The sequence below is a fragment of the Chelonoidis abingdonii genome, chromosome 1, assembly GCF_003597395.2.
Source record: "Chelonoidis abingdonii isolate Lonesome George chromosome 1, CheloAbing_2.0, whole genome shotgun sequence".
Classification (NCBI taxonomy): Eukaryota; Metazoa; Chordata; order Testudines; family Testudinidae; genus Chelonoidis; species Chelonoidis abingdonii.
The window spans coordinates 139489244-139507267 of NC_133769.1; the positions used below are offsets into that span (position 1 = coordinate 139489244).

General features: G+C 44.0%; 1 protein-coding gene across 1 annotated transcript in view; it reads left to right on the forward strand.

Annotated features, from left to right (window-relative positions):
- The window catches only part of VWF (von Willebrand factor), a 239452-nt gene that overhangs the window by 143047 nt on the left and 78381 nt on the right, over positions 1-18024 (forward strand). Inside the window, exons 31-33 of the mRNA XM_032780579.2 lie at positions 6295-6438; positions 7353-7517; positions 14432-14475. Coding sequence (XP_032636470.1) covers positions 6295-6438; positions 7353-7517; positions 14432-14475 — 353 coding nt within the window. The remainder of the gene's footprint in view (positions 1-6294; positions 6439-7352; positions 7518-14431; positions 14476-18024) is intronic.

The following is an 18024-nucleotide window of genomic DNA, read 5'->3' on the forward strand; positions in this document are numbered from 1 at the left end:
TGGGGTCTTGTATTAACCTTTGTTCAAAGTCAGCGGGCAGCCACTCCACCACCACCCTAGTGGTAGTTTTTCCCCTTTGTCTCATTATGTAGGACACAACAGGCAGCTATAAGCATTGGGATATTTTTCTCACAAGATCCAATCTAGAATCCTAGCCAGAATCCCTTCAATCAAAAGCATATTCAGCTCTCATTCTGGACCTCCTGAACCAGTAGTTGTATCTTTCCTGGGTGCTGTCATGGTGGCCAGTGTATGGCTTCATAAACAAGGGGAGCAATAGGTAGGCTGGGTTCCCTAGAATCACTCTTACCATTTCAGTATCTCCGATGATCAGGGCCAGCGCTTCCATTTAGGTGACCTAGGTGGTTGCCTAGGGCGCCAGGATTTAGGAGGGTGGCAGACTGCTCTGGTGGACCTCCCGCAAGCGTGCCTGCGGACGGTCTACTGGTCCCACGGCTCCGGTGGAGCATCCGCAGGCACGCCTGTGGCAGGTCCACCAGATGCGCTGGACCAGCGGACCGTCCGCAGGAACGCCTGCGGGAGGTCCTCCGGAGCCGCGGAACCGGCGAGCTGGCCCTGTGCCTAGGGTGCCAAAAACCCTGGCGCCGCTCCTGCCGATGATAATCTGCTGGTCGGGAAAGAACATCCTTTCTTGCAGCTTTCTGAACAATCCTGTGTTCCTAAAGATGGGAGCGTCATGCACCTTCCCTGACCAGTCCATACTGATCTCTGTGAAGCACTCCCAGTGATCCACCAATGTTTGCATAACCATAAAAAAAGTAGCCTTTTCTCTTGATGTATTCTAAGGCAAGGTGGGCTGCTGCCTAAATGAATATATGCATGCTACCATCCCATGTCAGTTCAAGAACTCCACTGCTTCAAATCCATCCACTGTGACCTGCACATTGCTAAAAGTAACAGTCCTGCATAGCTAGAGACAAGTAATGGCCCTGCACACTTGCATGACAATGGTCTCCACAGTGAATTTTCCAATTCCAAAATGATTTCCCACTGACTGGTAGAAATCTGGCATTGCGTGTTTCTACAATGTGATTGCCACTTGCTTCTCTACTGTCAGTACAGCTCTTGTTCTGATATCCCTTGCACTGGAGAGCTGGAGTGAGCTCAGTGCACAGATCCAGAAATGTGGCCTTTCACAGCTGAAAGTTCCACAGCCTCTGGTCATCATCCCAAACTTACAACATGATGTGATCCCACCAGTCAGTGCTCATTTCTCAGGTCCAGAGGTAGAGCTTGACTGTCTGCAGCTGCTCCGTGAACACCACCACCAACTGTGAATTATTTTGTGCTATGTACCTCAACAAACTGTCCTTGAAGAAAATGTCATGTCCCCCATTCTTGTGGTACTTTCTGCAGGTCTGCAAATACAGGAGAATCCCTGGGCTCCATGCTTCTGTCAGAGATGGCACAGGGGAGGTTGTGGGATTTTTTTTAAAAAAGGCATGGAAACTATGGGATATGGGTGGCATTATGGAACGAAGAAAGTTGCATCCTGGGAACTTGACCTCTAGCTCTCTGAGATCCCTCTGCAAGTCATTTCTATCCCACAACACTTAGCAAAATGTTCTCAAAATGCATGTGCTGGATGGCAGCATGTGGTACAGTGGGCTACTTGCCTGTGGTGCACTGCACTTTACATTAAAACAAGCACTCCTGGTGAACGTGTGCAGTGGTCATGCAAGCAGCCAAGCATGCAGGCCCCCAGGCGATATACAAACTTTAGTAGCCGTACCATACATAACTTTTTTTGATCACAGTTTGTAGCGTGGACATGGCCTGAGCATAGACACATGCACACATAGATCGAAGCAAGATGACTGTATGTTGACTTGACTTTGTCATGTAGACCAGCCCTAAGTGGGATCATTTTCAAAGATGCTGAGTACCCAGTAGCTTCCGTTAACTTTAGTAAAAAAGTTTCTGGGAGCTAATTGAGCACTTTTGAAAATAAATCTTATAGTTCAGAATTTGGAAGCCCAAATTTAGATCTCCATATGTTTAACATGTTGGCCATTATGCCTGCAGACGCCAGAAGTTGGCCTATTATCTCCAGAGGCAGTGGAGACGCATGCTGCAATACTCGTAGTGCAGAGGTATTCTGTGCTTGCCCCATCACACTCTACAATCCTGTATGGCTATTTGCATATTGTGTAAGTGTTATATGATACTTTTTTCCCCCTGCAGTATGTAATGAAGGCCTTTAGCATTGAAGACTTCCACATCTATTTTTCATAGGCTGTGTGTCTGGCACCAAAAATACATTCAGTTATTGAAGTCATTTTTTATATTTATATATTCGTAGGAAACAAGAACCATTTGAAATAATAAACCATATATTTAGTAACAGGCCTAGGATAACTTACAATAATGGTCAACTTGTGGTAACGTTGTCTACTAGTCTGGGCCTAAGGAACGTGCAAGTAAAATTCTGTGTTGTGTTGTGTTTTGTTTTGTTTACCCAGAGAAGAAAAATAGTATGAGTGAAATCCTTTGACTATGAGAAAACTCCCATTTGGCTTCAGTGGAGCTAGGATTATACCCGATGTCATTAATAAATAGTATATATTTGGTCATTCCCATATTTTCTTTAAAGAAAAACATTTCTTGTCTTTCCCATGCAAGAGTAGTTAGGACGATTTCTGTTCAGCTTAGGGTTTCCTATAGTGCCCATCACTGAAGTGTCTAAGCATTGATTTACCACAGTACTTTGTGTTTGTTATTTTAATGTCAACTTTTAAAATGTCCTTCATGGATCTGAAAATCCAGGGTTGTTGCTCCATTCTAATGCACCTTAAAACAACATTCAGAAATGCTGGGTGCTGGATCAATGGTTGGTATCAACACAGGTACTGTGCAAAAAATCAGTCTTTGATCTCTGGGCTAGCCCACATGCTTTGTGATTGGTGTTCCTCGCTTACATCTACATGATACCTGGTTCCCTTCTCTAGATGTGGTCCAAAAGTGGGTGGGGGTTGGGGGTGGGAGGGAATATTCACAGAAATTTTGGTAAACTGAAAAGGATTTACTATTGTGTTTTATCTTGTAACAATCTGGTTTTTGTTTTCCATTGAAATAAATCTGTGGAAAACTTGATTTTCTTATATATAAAACAAAGGCAACAGAAACCAAAAAGTCTTTCACAGAACAGCCAAGAGGTTGGTAGGTCGTTCCCCCTCAGTTTATTGTTTTCATCTGCCTGGAAGATGGCTTGCTTTGAGGATGAGTAAAGGAGTGTTTTATCAGAGACAGGTCAAAATAAATGAATCTTCAGGGTTATTAAGCGGCGAGTATGACGCTGGGGGATGGAAACAGAAATGTTCATATTAATTCTGTCCTTATATTTTGTTATGTTCATTAGTTATAAATAGCTTGCCATGTTTTGTTTTTCCACCCTCCCGGCCTACCTATGGTAGTTATTAAAAAGCAAAAGCATGTATGGCAGAGATTGTGGTTAAGCTGGTGCTTCAGATACACACAGGACTCTGGCTCATACTTGGGAACTGGCCAGTTTTCAAGGGTCAGAAGAATGCCAGCGGAGGTAGCTGTGCCAGGAGGAAGGAGGTTTCTGGTCACTGTAAGTTATGGCCACTTTGGAATAAATCTGATTGAATTTGCCTGCCTCTGCTGGTGGGTCTCAGATCTTCTGGCAGGCCACATACCAATGTGGAGAGGCAGTGCTTGCTGGGTGCCAAGTCTCAGTGGGGAAGGAATAACACATTGCTGGTAACATGGGAGAAGAGGGCCAGTAGCTGAGATAAGGGGGGTAGGGAGGCTGTAAGTTGTCTAGGTAAGTAGGGGATCTTGGCGAATCAGGTGGGTGGAAGACATTTTGATTGGGGGAAGGAGAAGACCCTTCTGAAGCAGGGCTATGAGATGAGAGGTGGGAGAGTTCAGCTTAACATCTTAAAACTTTCCAGGCACACACACGAAGCCTGATACTTCTTAGGACCAAAGACTTTTCGAAAGCATGATTTCCTATGCTGCAGCTCTGCAGTCTTCACCTGCTGCTACCAGGCTAGCCATAACCAATATGCTGAGAGGGCTTCCTAGAGGCTCCCTTTGCTTTCAATAATTTGAGAAAAGGAGTTCTGTCTCTGCTAATGAAACAATTGTGGGGGGCATGATGCAGAGGCCATTAAATCAAGAGAGTTTAAGCATGAGAGCTGTTCTGGTGTCCTCTTGGTGGATTATATGTGAACCGGCTTCCCATATTTTATGAACGTGTTTGTTATTCAAAATTATTCAATGAATGCTTATGAAAAAATATTTTCTGCTTTGGGGACTGCTCATAAACTATTCCCCGCAACTATAGTTTCAAGTATTGATTATTCTTAACCCACTATTCACCTTGTATCAACGTTATATAAGTCACACAATATCATTTCTGCTCTCTAAACTGGTGACTCCCAAATAGGGTAACCAGACATCCCAATGTTAAGGGCTTTGCCTTATACAGTAACTCCCCGCTTAACGTCTTCTCACTTAACATTGTTTCAATCTTACGTCGCTGCTCCATTACAGAACGTGCTCGTTTAAAGTTACGCAATGCTTCGCTATTACCTCATTTGGCTGCCTGCTTTGTCCACAGCTGGCAGCCCCCCATCAGCTCCCCCAGTGCCTCCGGCAGACCCCACATATCAGTGCCTTCCCCCTGATCCCCCCACCCCCTGCCCACAGCAATCAGCTGGTTTGCGGCATTCAGGAGGCAGGGAAGAGAGGGAGAGCCTGCGCGCTGAGTCCTTGCTCCTCCCTCTCCCTCCTGAATGCTGCAAACCAGCTGATTGCCATGGGCAGGAGGGAGGGGTGGGGAGGAGCGAGGACTCAGCGTGCGGAGTAAAGGGGGAGGAGGTGTGGGGAGAGAAGAGGCAGGTTAAGGGTGGGGGCTTGAGGGAAGTGGTGAAGTGGGCTGGCCTAAGGTTAAGTCTCCTGCTCTTGGTGCTTGCACAATAGGAGAAACTGCCGTTGCTGCTGCGCAACATGCTTCTCCTAACGTATGGCACCTTTAGCCTCCTTGTCTGCCTCATTGTCTGCAGTGCCAGTGTGCTGTACCTGTGTGGGGTAAGGCGGGAGCATCTCTCATTGCTTCATACCCGGCAATGATAATTGTAATATAAAATTGTTTCTTTAAAATTGTTTAAAACTTATACCTGTATTAAATTGCTTGCTTAAAATTGTTTAAAATGTATATGATGCCTTTTGTCTGGCAAAAAAAAAAAATTCCCTGGAACCTAACCCTCCCTCCCTCCCCCCCATTTACATTAATTTGGGGAAATTGGATTCACTTAACATCGTTTTGCCTAAAGTCACATTTTTCAGGAACATAACTACAACGTTAAGTGACGTGTTACTGTATAAGCAACTAGAAAATCAAAGTGTCCCAATATTTCACACTTGCTCTCTGGTCACTCTACTCCCAAACCCAAAAGAGCTTTCAAGAAAGCTGCATATGATCATTTCCAAAGTGAATACCTCCTGCAAACATATATCTGAGTACAAGTATTTGCAATACTTTCTCTTTCTGAACAAAACTTTGCTTGAGTGAATGTTCATAGATATTGAATAAGAGAAACAATGGATGTTATCTAAGCCAATCTGTGATTTTCATTTGAGCAGAATTTCATGAATCCTTTTTTGCAGCATTTGTTTGGCTGTAGTCCAGATTAGTCTGAAACTTCCAGATTTCAGAGAAATTGTAGATAGAAATCAGGCAAAATATACTTCCTTGCAATTATAGCAAAAGTTAAACAAACCAGGAACACACTAGATCTTTTCTGGGAATTGTGCAGGTGACAAATACAGTACAGTATACCCTGGTGATTATAGTTTTGGTGTATGTAATTGTCCACTGGATGTCACTGTTTCTCTACAGAAAGGAAAAATAGGTGGGTTACAAAAGACATGTTCCTTTTGGGTACCTCCTCTTTCCTTTCTTCTGCCCAGCCAATGGCATGGTAATACTCCCAGACAAGGTGATCCTCAAGGCAAAAGACATGGCTTTACACCAGTGGTTAAGCCAGGGGAAGGGCAGTAAAACACCCATTATTTCAGACTATGGGAAGCTAGGAAAAACCTTCAGTGTAGGGAGGTATTAGCAGTATCAGTGGAATTCTAAAGCTGACAGAGGCTTTATAGGAAGGTAAAAAAGAGAGACATTAAAAATGCTTTGGAAAAGAGCATTTCCCCTATCCATCATCCACTACTGAGGCTTTAATTTTACAGCCTTTTTGAAAGTGATTTATTGCTTCTTTCATATATCTTTTAATTTGCGTCTAGGTGAAGCAGTAAATTTTGCAGTTCAGCATGCTATGTCTGAAGCCCATGGAGGAAGACCCAGTGCATCAAAGATAGCGGTGATCATTGTATCAGAGAAATCAGAAGATCCAGTGGACTCTGCTGCATATTCTGCAAGCATCAACAGTAAATTTTATCACTTTTCCGCTATTTTTACCGATTTGCTTAATTTAAGTAATAAGTTTGGATGGAGAGTAAAGAAATCCAAACATTGGCATGATGTTATGAGTGCAGTGATTCAATGTGATTGTTTACTATTTGGTAGAGATGAGTCTTAACAAAACCCCCAGATCCAGAGGCCCCTAAACTTTCGGGAACTGCAAGTACAGACCTGCTATTTGACAGCTTAGCAAACATAGGCCTCACTCCATTTACAGCTTTTCACTCTCTCAGTACCATTGTGGATTCAACTAGATTACAGTGGCAATATTTAAATGTCATAAATTTAGACCCCTTTACATCGAGACAGTTCTTGTAAGGTTCATAAACAGAGTAAGAAACAGTAGCTCAAATTCTGCCATAACTTAAACATCCTGTAAGTGTGTCAATATATACTGTATGGGGCTTTATAACTTGTGTGACCATAGGCACTTCACCTCTCTGTATCTGAGTTTCCTCACCTGTAAAATGGAAATAACAACACCCTCCTTTTCAAATTACTTTGTAATCTACTGATGTAAACCATGATCTAAATGCTCAGTGTTGTTGTTTTTGTTTTAATAAGTTGAAATAAAGAAAACATCATGTCCCCAATGATCAAAGCTTTAGTTCTTCTAAACATTTTCTGAATGTCTCCAGCTTCCTCATGTTGACCTTGCATGATCTTACAGTGGTTATTGTAACTATAAGTCTCATAATAACTACTACAGTGATTTAGAACATAATAATATATGTGCTGAATTGCCTTCAGCCTATTAGGAGGGAATAATATGAGTAATACTTTAAACTAACTGTTAGAATTCTACTCAAAGGTGCAAATCAAAACCAAGGAGGCTCCTTCTTTTCCATTACACTTTTAAAACCTGCTTCCTATTTCACAGGGGTGTCCTTGTTCCCAATTGGTGTTGGAGATAGATACGATGAAGAGCAGCTGAGGATGTTAGCTGGGCAATCTGCCTCTGACAGGATCATTAAGCTAAAACGATTTGAAGACCTTCCCAACATGGTCACCTTGAATGATGCATTTGTCCATAAACTGTGCATGGGTAAGTTTCATGTAGTTTTTTAACTTGAGCCAGAAAGACAGCCACCAGAAATGATGAAGACAGTGTACTTTGTACAATATACAGAAGTATTTCCCTACTCCTTTCATTACCTTAATCTTTAGTTAATTTCAAACAAAAGCCCATCAATTTTCTCATTTCCAGATATCAGCCAAATGATACCTAGTCAGATGGTGTTTCATTGACATTCTACATGAGTTCTCATTTGCACAGCCAGAGTCACTTAGTATGGTGACTGATTCCAAATGTTTCCAGCATAGTACTAATTACTATTCTACTTCATCAGCTTTCAGAGAGCATTTTTAACTTTAGCCCTGTCCCTTTAGGCTGTGGATCTTATCAATACACAGGATGGATCACTACTTGGATGAAAGACCACCAAGGAAAGCCATAGCAGTAGCAGTTGGCATTGACGACTCTCCCTGGGACATTATAGACTCATAGACTCGTAGGTCAGAAGGGACCAATATGATCATCTAGTCTGACCTCCTGCACAAAGCAGACCACAGAACCCTACCCATCCACTTTTATAACAACCCCTAACCCATGACTGAGTTATTGAAGTCCTCAAAATTGAGGTTTGAAGACCTCAAGCTTCAGAGAATCCACCAGCAAGTGACCCATGCCCCACGCTGCAGAGGAAGGCGAAAAACCTCCAGGGCCCCTGCCAATCCGCCCTGGAGGAAAATTCCTTCCCGACCCCAAATATGGCGATCAGCTAAACCCTGAGCATGTGGGCAAGACTCACCAGCCAGCACCCAAGAAAGAATTCTCTGCAGTAACTCAGTTCCCATCCCATCCAACATCCCCTCACAGACCATTGAGCAGACTTATCTGCTGATAATCCAAGATCAATTGCCCAAATTAAACTATCCCATCATAACATCCCCTCCATATACTTATCAAGCTTAGTCTTAAAGCCAGATAAGTCTTTTGCCCCCACTACTTCCCTCGGAAGGCTGTTCCAGAACTTCACTCCCCTAATGGTTAGAAACCTTCGTCTAATTTCATTGGTTCCCTACTGAAGAAAAATACCCCAAGCATGGTATTAGGGGGAAGTTTGTTAGTGGGGGTACCAGCTTAGGGTGAGATGTAAAACCAAAGTTCTAATCACTTGGGACCACTGAAGATTCCTCAGAACTTTTTGCATTCTTAGCTGTGATCTAAGGGTCAAATCTGACTTACTCATTTTGCCTAATTAAATTCCCCCATTGTTCCAGATTTGGATTTCATTCGTATCACTTTCTGTCCTTAACTATAGTTGTACGTTGCCGTAACATACATTTAGATGTTAAAGAACTGCTGTGTTATGCTCCAGGAACTGGCAAAGTGAAGCCTTTTATATACTGACCATCTTCGAAAACTTTCCAGTTGCCGTAGACAAAATTACCTGAGTATTTGTACTATCCTCTGTGGGTGAAATCGTGGCCCCATTGAAGTCAATGGGAGTTTTGCTATTAACTTCACTGGGGCCAGGATTTCACCATATGTATTTTCAGTATAGGAAAACTTCACATTATACTAAGGCAGCGTGGGTGACATTGGGCAAATCACTAACCCTCCCTCCGACTCTGTTTACCGTTCTGTAAAGTGGGAATAATGACAGTGGCCTCCTGTGAATAGTGCGACAAGATCCAGGGATGAAAAAAACAATATATAAAGCTAGGTAGTAGTAATATTATTAGACAAAACTGGCATAGTAAGGGCAGCCTGTGCATGCGGGTGTGCGTGTAAACACGTGCATGTGTATACACATACTCTTGGCATTTTTAACCCATTTGATTGCTTAAAAATTGGTTTCATGAGGACAGTCAAGTCTGTGTTATTGTTCTTCTAGACAGATAATAGTACATTCTAGAGGAAAAGAGACTTCAGCAGATGTTCTACTTGGCCTTCAAACAGACCAATCAACAAAGCACCTGGGTTTCCTGAGGATGTGTGCATGCTACGGGGATTACAGTGGCACAGGTACAGTGCCATAGCTATGCCACTAGACCACCACAGCGTAGACCAGACTACAGCAGTGGAAGGAATTTTTCCATCCATGTAGGAACTCCACTTCTCCAAGCAGCAATATCTAGGCTGATGGAAGCATTTTTAATTGACCGTGCTGCACCCATGCCGGTGTTAGGTCAGCATAGCTGTGGTGCTCTAGGGTGTGGATTTTTCACACCCTTGAATGCCATAGCTATGTCAACCTAAGTTTTAAGTGAAGACCAGGCCTTAGTTTCATGGAAGAGTAAACAGGCTCTATTAATGACTGTCCCCCTACTAAGGGGAAGAGGTGGCTACCTGGTCTGATATCTCCTGCTATGTTGAGCTCTGCCTCTAGTAAGCTGGCAGGGAGCAGGGAGCACTGATGCAGCTAGCCATGTTTGTATATTAAAGTTACAAAGATCAGAACTTCTGTACCTATGGCTTCTGTGCAGAAATCCAAGTGTGTATAATTTTGGAGCCTATTTACACCACGCTTACTCACCTAGAATAATGCCAAGCTGTGTCAGTAATCCCAAAGATGTCAATGGAAGAAATGGCAGAGTGAGATATTATGTAACTTAAGAAAAGGAGGCAGAATCAGGCCCTTTGTGAATGAGGATTCCAGAACATAAATTTTTCTGCGCAGGTTTGTGCACTGAAGTCTCTATATCCATAAAGATTTCAGATCTCCACCAGAGAGGTCCTTTGGGGCCATCTGCCTGTCCCAAGTCAGGATAAAGGAGGAGGGTTGGGCGTGGGGCTAGCAACTCCACCCCGTAAAAAATCAACCTGCTACAGAAACGCCAACAATAGAGACAACAGAGACTTTTACCCTGGAAAAAGAAGGGTCTTCAACTCGAAGATGCATGACGCTGGGTGGTGAAAGCCGTGAGGAAGCCACTAAGCTGATTACCCTTCTTGCAACCAGGAGGATTACCATAGGCACATGGAACGTGAGGACCATGTACGAGTCAGGAAAGACGGCGCAGGTTGCAGCAGAGATGAGGAGCAACAACCTGACCCTATTAGGCATTAGCGAAACAAGATGGACGCAAGCTGGACAGAGACGACTGTTGACAGGAGAGCTGTTGCTGTATTCAGGACATGAAGAGAGCGACGCACCCCACACACAGGGAGTAGGCTTCATGTTGTCCAAGCAGGCACAGAGAGCACTGATTGGTTGGGAGGCACATGGTCCCAGGATCATCACAGCATCCTTCAGAACTAAAATGAAGAGGATTAAGATGAATGTTGTTCAGTGCTACGCTCCAACTAATGATAGCAAAGAGGAGGACAAAGATTATTTTTACAACAGACTCCAGAAAATATTAGAGATTCTCCCAGACAAAGACATCATCATCCTTATGGGAGACTTTAATGCCAAAATTGGACCTGACAACACAGGATACGAACAAGTCATGGGGACCCACGCTCTGGGAGAGATGAGTGAGAATGGAGAGAGATTTGTGGATCTGTGTGCACTTAACAACCTGGTCATAGGAGGTAGCATCTTTCCTCACAAGCGGATCCACAAGAGTACCTGGGTATCACCAGCAGGCACGACAGAAAATCAGATCGACCATGTCTGCATTAGCAAGAAGTTCAGAAGATCCTTGCAGGACGTTAGAGTTAGAAGAGGAGCAGACGCGGCGTCCGACCATCACTTAGTGGTGGCTAGATTGAAGCTGAAGCTGAAGCAGAGCTGGATAGATACGTCAGACAGAAGAGTGAAGTACAACGTCAGCCTTCTGAAGGACCGTAAGACCAAGGAAGATTTTGGACTGATGCTGAAGAATAAGTTTTCAGTATTACAGGATCGGTCTGAGGAAGAGGAAGACAGTGTACTAAACAGATGGCAGAAAGTGAGAGACACACTTAGGTTAGTATGCCAGGAAGTGCTTGGAATTAAGAAACACCAGCAGAAAGAGTGGATCACAGCAGAGACCTTGACCAAGATAGAAGACAGAAAGAAGAAGAAGGCAGCAGTCAACAACAGCAGGACTAGAGCTGCAAAGGCCAAAGCTCAAAAAGAGTATGCTGAAGCCCACAGAGCAGTGAAGAGGAATATTAGGAAGGACAAGAGAGAGTATGTGGATGAACTGGCAGCAGAAGCGGAGCAGGCAGCATACAGCGGTAACATGAAACAGCTGTATGATACTACCAAGCGACTGTCTGGAAAGTTCAGCAAGCCAGAACGTCCCGTTAAAGACAAGCAGGGAAAGTCTATAACAGGAATAGAACAACAGATGAACAGATGGGCAGAGCACTTCGAGGAACTCCTGAACAGACCAGCACCACCAAATCCACCAGACATTAACCCAGCCAACGAGGACCTCCCAATTAATTGCGATAAACCAACCAGAGATGAGATCAGAAAAGCCATCACCATGATGAAGAACAGGAAGGCGGCTGGACCTGATGACATCCCAGCAGAGGCCCTGAAAGCAGACCTGGATGCTTCAGTGGAAATGCTGTACCCCCTCTTTGAGAAGATATGGGAAGAAGAAGTGATTCCGGCAGACTGGAAAGAGGGATATCTCATCAAAATCCCCAAGAAAGGAGACCTTAGCAACTGTGCCAATTATAGAGGAATCACACTCCTGTCGGTGCCAGGGAAGGTCTTCAACCGAGTCTTCTTAGAGAGAATGAAGGATAACTTAAGAAAAGGAGGCAGAATCAGGCCCTTTGTGAATGAGGATTCCAGAACATAAATTTTTCTGCACAGGTTTATGCACTGAGGTCTATATATCCATAAAGATTTCAGATCATTAAACCTGAGCAATAAACTAAATAAGGACTTCATCCAGGAACAAGACCAGAAAAAACATCACCGTGTAAGAATAGTAAATTCATCTCTGTATATTTTGCCAGATTCTCAGGAACTGGTTTTATTTCTGGGCAATGTTTTACTACTATTTCCCCAAGTCAGTCACTATATGGGACCATATTTTTATTGGTATTTATTTGTATTGTGGTAGTACATAAGTGCCCCAGTCATGGACCAGGCCCCAGTTGTGCTAGGTGCTGTATAAAAGTTTGCCAGCTTTGGCCTTGCTGAATAGTACTTTACTACATGAGAAGTCCCATTGAAATTAATGGGACTATTTGCAGAGTAAAGTACTGCTACCTGTAAATCAGATGTGTTTGGGGGACGGGACAGGATCTGGCATATAGAGATTTAATCAATCTCCACTGAGATGATATCTGGCATTTTAAAATCTCTCAAGTAGCTGCCATTTTCTTGTTAAACAATGAGCTTTCAAAGATGTATTTCCTCCCCCCTGCCCCTATAAAATGTGGGATTTCTTTCCCAAAATTGCTTCCCTTCAAGGCCCAGGATGGGAAACAGGAAGCTGAAATCAGTGACCATTTTCTTATTGCAACTTATATGACCTATAAGGACTGGAAACAGGAGGTTTAAGCTATTATATAACTGGCATCTCCCCCTTCCATTGGGTCTAGGCTTTTGGACTAAAGACTCAAGCTTGGATGCCTAAAGTCAGGTACCTAAGTCTGAACAACTTGGCTCTTGCTTGTATCAGCAGTAGATACTGAGATATTAGACCTTAAAAGTATGTCATTGTTCTGAACAGGAAAGATATCTTGTATCATTTTTTAGAAGTCTCTTAAAGTAAGTAAGTCACCCCTTCCTGGAGTAACTGTACTAAGAGAGCCTGGCATTACAGGTGAAAGCATACCATAAACAATAATGATAAAAAAGATTTAAAAGCTTTCTCAAATATTTGCAAAATACAGTACTGCTCCTGTAGAATATGAGATATATAGATGATATATCCTGGAGTAGTGTAGTATGGTATGGAAGGTTTGCTACTTATGAGGAATGGGGACATCCCAAACATATGCCTGCCAAACCATTATGCCACAGTATCCCATTAATTAACAGAAATTAATTCAGGGAATTCCAGTGGCCTGTTTTATATGGGAGATCAAACTAGATGATCACAGTGTTCCCTTTTGACCTAGTGATCTAGGAATCCATGAGTCCTATATTAATATATTCCCCTTGTTTCATTATGTGTTTGTGTGTGTTTGTACACATGCATGTAGAGGCTCCAGTTCAATAAGGTACTTTAAGAATATCTGTTTTAGGATTTTATATTGCTGCCCATCACCATAGAATCAGAGCAGAGTATGCCTAAATTTAAGCATGTGAGTATTCTCATTGAAATCAGTGGGACTACTTGCATGCTTAAAGTTAGCTGCATGCTTAAGTATTTTGCTGAATTGGGGCCATGTTCTTTACTTGTCTCTATTTGGTAAATATACCATATACTATATTATCCCATGTTAATCACTGAGAGTGTGGTCAAGACTATATGAGGTGCAGAAGCCGGCATGGACCCTACCCAAAGGAACATACAATCTAAGGCCCTGATTTTGTGTTGAACTCTACATAGGCAGACCTTTATGCCAATTCAGTGCTCATTGCAGGAGTGCAGCCTAACAGGTAACTGCTATACATGCAGATTGTTTGTAAAGTGCTTTGGGATTAAAGATACTGTGTCAGTGTGAGATGATGCTACTAGTAACCAGCTTTGTCTATTCTGTGATCTCCTCTTGTAAGAACATAATGTAAGAACAGCTATACTGGGTCAGACCAAAGGTCCGTCTAGCCCAGTATCCTGTCTTTTGACAGTGGCCAGTGCCAGGTGCTTTTGAGGGAATGAACAGAACAGATAATCATTAAGTGATCCATCCCCTGTCGTTCATTCCCAGCTTCTGGCAAACATTTTGGGCAGATGCGCGCAGTCCTCAGGGACAAATTCACAGGGTATAAAACAAGAAAATCTCTTAGTCTGGGTTACATTTTAAAAGATAGAATCGATATTTTAGTGGATTCAACCTAAGATCCTGGACAGCTGAGACGTAAGCCAAATATATGTCTTTTTCTCTTTCAGAGCCTGCTGGAGAATGTATAGATGAGGATGGGAATAAAAGGAGAGTAAGTGTATTTTTTTGTATCCTCCATCTCCCTTTCAAGTAAAATATTGTAGAGCGTCTTCACTGGAACATGAATGTCTCTGTATGTGCTCTGCCTGCACCCCCCAATATGAATTGTTCTTCAGTAATGGTTGCTGAGAATGCAAATACTAGTTTACTAAGTAGAACAATGGGAGCATGCTGCACAATTTCTTTTCTCCCCGATGGCACTTGATCCTGTAGTGTGCTGAGCAGTGTTCAAGGAGGTGCACACAGAGCCAAAGCACTAGCACTCAGGGCTCGACTTCCCTGAGAGAAAAGTGTGGTTTTTAGCCCACTGTGAAAATATACGGGAGACAAGACCATTTAGATTTGTCATGAGTTAAACTAGACAGTGGGGGCCAGATGGGGAAATATAGCACTGACTTTGCTGAACTACCTTGTAGTAAACACTACAGGTGCCCTGTCTCCACTGAAATTAGTGCATATTTGTTATTTTGCTGTAAAAGGGACTTTTGAAAGTAGTGACGACAAAGCCTCAGTGCTTGAGTGGAGAGGCTTCTGCTAATCCATGTAGCATCTGCTTGGGGCCAAGGCCCAGTCTACACTAGAAAATTAGGTTGGCATAATTGCATTGCTTAGGTGCGTGAAAAATTTGCACACTTGAATGACATAGTTAAGCTGATCTAAGTCCCTGTGTAGACCGGGACACAGGGAGGTGGACTGCCTATGCTGATGGGAGAACCCCTCATGTCGGCATAGGTAGTGTCTACACTGAAATGCTACAGTGGTGCAGCTGTGCACCCATAGTGTTTTAAGTGTAGACAAGCACTGTAGGCTCCATCCTGGGGTTCATCTTGGTCAGTTAATGTGTTAAAACTATAATTGCCTTGTCTATGCTAGTTAATGTATTAAAATATACTTTTTTTCCTAGTGTAGGTATAACCTTAGAAAGACAGGATGTGGCCAGAGCATAAGTTCTTTTGAATATATCTAGATTCAGAAGAAGGTGTCTTTTAAAATCGATGCAGCCTCATAGTATTGACTCCCAGAAGTCAACATCATAACAAAATTGTTAAACTGCATGTTCATTAGGTGCTAAGTGGGGTTAGCTGGCTCAAGGTAAAAAAAGTCATCATTATTCTTAGTCCAAACAAAACTAAATACAAACCAGTTAATATAAATGATGAGCCAAATTTGCAGCCTCCAATTTTGTCGGGGTAATTTGCACATGAATTTTTTGTATCCATGTTCGAAATCTCCATATTTGTAGCTCTCCCTACCTAGCCACAGATCATGCAGTTAGAAGCTCATATACTTAGATTTACACCTATAATTCATTTTGTTAGTGAAAAATTGCAGGCAAAAATTATGGGTTGCACATGCCCTGCAAGAAGAAAGGCTGGTGCCTGGCCTATCTGAAATTGTACCCTGCATTGGAGTCAAGACTGGCTCTAGGCACCAGCAAACCAAACACGTGCTTGGGGTGGCAGATTTTCAGGGGTAGCATTCCGGCCATTTTTTTTTTTTTTTTGCTTCGGGCAGCAAAAGCCTAGAGCAGGCCCTGGCAGCAGTAGCACATCTTGTGTTGAGGGCGCCCTGGGGCCGCTGCAGTTCATGCCACCAGCCACGGGGGAGCAGCACCCGCACCTTGTAACTGGGCCAGGCAGGGTCCGAGCAGGGGACACTCTGGCTGGGGACAGCCCTGTGGGGTGCACGGAGCTGCCTGCAGGTGCCACAGGGCGGCTGCCCTCCAGCCGGGGCTGGGCGAAGCAGCCTGATACACCCAGAGGCTGCAGCAGAGTGGCCAGAAGCAGCAGCAGGGCCATAGAGGGCAGGGAGCTGCTGTGCAGGCCCTGCGTCCCGCTCTCTGGGGTAGCCCTGCCCTGGCTCCTCAGCCCCCTGCTGGGGCGATCCCCTCAGCTCTGCCCTCCTGGGTCTCAGATAGTCCTGGAGGTGGGAGCCCCGGCTGGACGGACCCTGGGCTGACGCGTGGCCTGGGAGCCCCACTGCTTATCCTGACCCTGCCAGCGCGGGACCAGCTGGAGGTGATGGTGGAATGGGCAGAGTCAGCACTAGTGATGGGGAGTCCAGCGCTGGGGTGCCAGAGAGCGCGGGTAGGGTGGGGTGGGGGGACGAGAGAGTCCAGGGCTGGGGCAGCATGGGATGTGGGTGGGGGAGGGCACTGGATGGGGGGTGAGACTCCAGGGCTGGGGTAGAGGGACAGCCAAAAATGATTTTTTTGGGGTGGCAAAAGACCTAGAGCTGGCCCTGATTGGAGTGGTGGCCTTTTTAAGGATCTTCTGTTATTCCTACTACCAGCCAGGAATAGTGGCTTTTAGAAGACACTGAGAGCAGAGGTAGTTATGGGAGCCAAACACTGCCTCAGAAATGTGTCCACAGATGCTTGTCATAGAACATACAGACCCCAAGTTGTCCCAGACACTAAAACATTAACAGGGAGACTAGTTACCTCCTCAGGTGGGGCTGATTGGTGGCCCTGCCAGAGCTAGGGAAATGAAAAGGCTGCAGGCCAGAATGGAAGATCAGCCGTCAGAAAGACTGAGGAACCACTGAGTGCAGAGTTGTTTAGTAGTGGACTAGTGGGAAGCAGCCTGGATAAATGGACCTCCAGAAGAAGAGGATCAGAGTGTGAGTCTTGGAAACAGTCAACTAGGGAGGTGTGGTAAGAAGCAGTCCAAGAAAGCAGTAAGGACTTGGTTCCAATTTCTTCATACAGGGTCCCTGGATTGCAACCCAGAGGAGTGGGTGGGAATGGGAACACCTGTCATTCTCAGCAAAGGGGTTATTAAGGTCTGTGGAGCAAAGAGGCCTGATACTGTTGACTCTTCACAAGGGTTACTTGCCTCCTGACTCAAGAGATTTTTACATGCTGAGGAGGAACATGCTAGGAGAGAGGGGAGGAGACTATTAATATTCTATCTGGAGTCATAATGAGAAAATAAAGACACGGGGCTAAATGGTGATTGGCCAAACAAAGGGCAAACTGAGTCAGACTTGCCATTAAAAACCTGATAGCAGTGTGGGGCACCAGAGGCTGAAAGCAACCCCCTGGGCAGTGCTAATAAAATACTATCCCTCATAGTTAACTTCTCAATGCCTTCTGATGTGTTATGGGCATAGAGTTGTTGTTCAACCACCAGTCTACAGCAACTGCTCCCATCTCTCTTCTTTCATCTTACTGGCTCATGAATAACAAAAGCAGCATCTTCTGCAGCTCCATCTCTAGCACGGGACTGCCCTCTCGCAACACTCATCCACATCCCTGCAGGATCAAGCCCTTATCAATACAGATTTAGGATCCCTTCCTAAATTCTAATAGGATGGGACCTTATGCCTGATCTACAAGGTGCTAAGTGCGTTGTTGCAGGAGGTGCATTAAAATTTGTTAGTCTCTAAGGTGCCACAAGGACTCCTCGTTGTTTTTGCTGATACAGACTAACACAGCTACCACTCTGAAATTTAAGTCATTATAAGACACCTTTAAACCAATATAACTGTATCCAGAGTAGATATAGCTATAATTGTAAGATATCACTCTTCTAAGCAA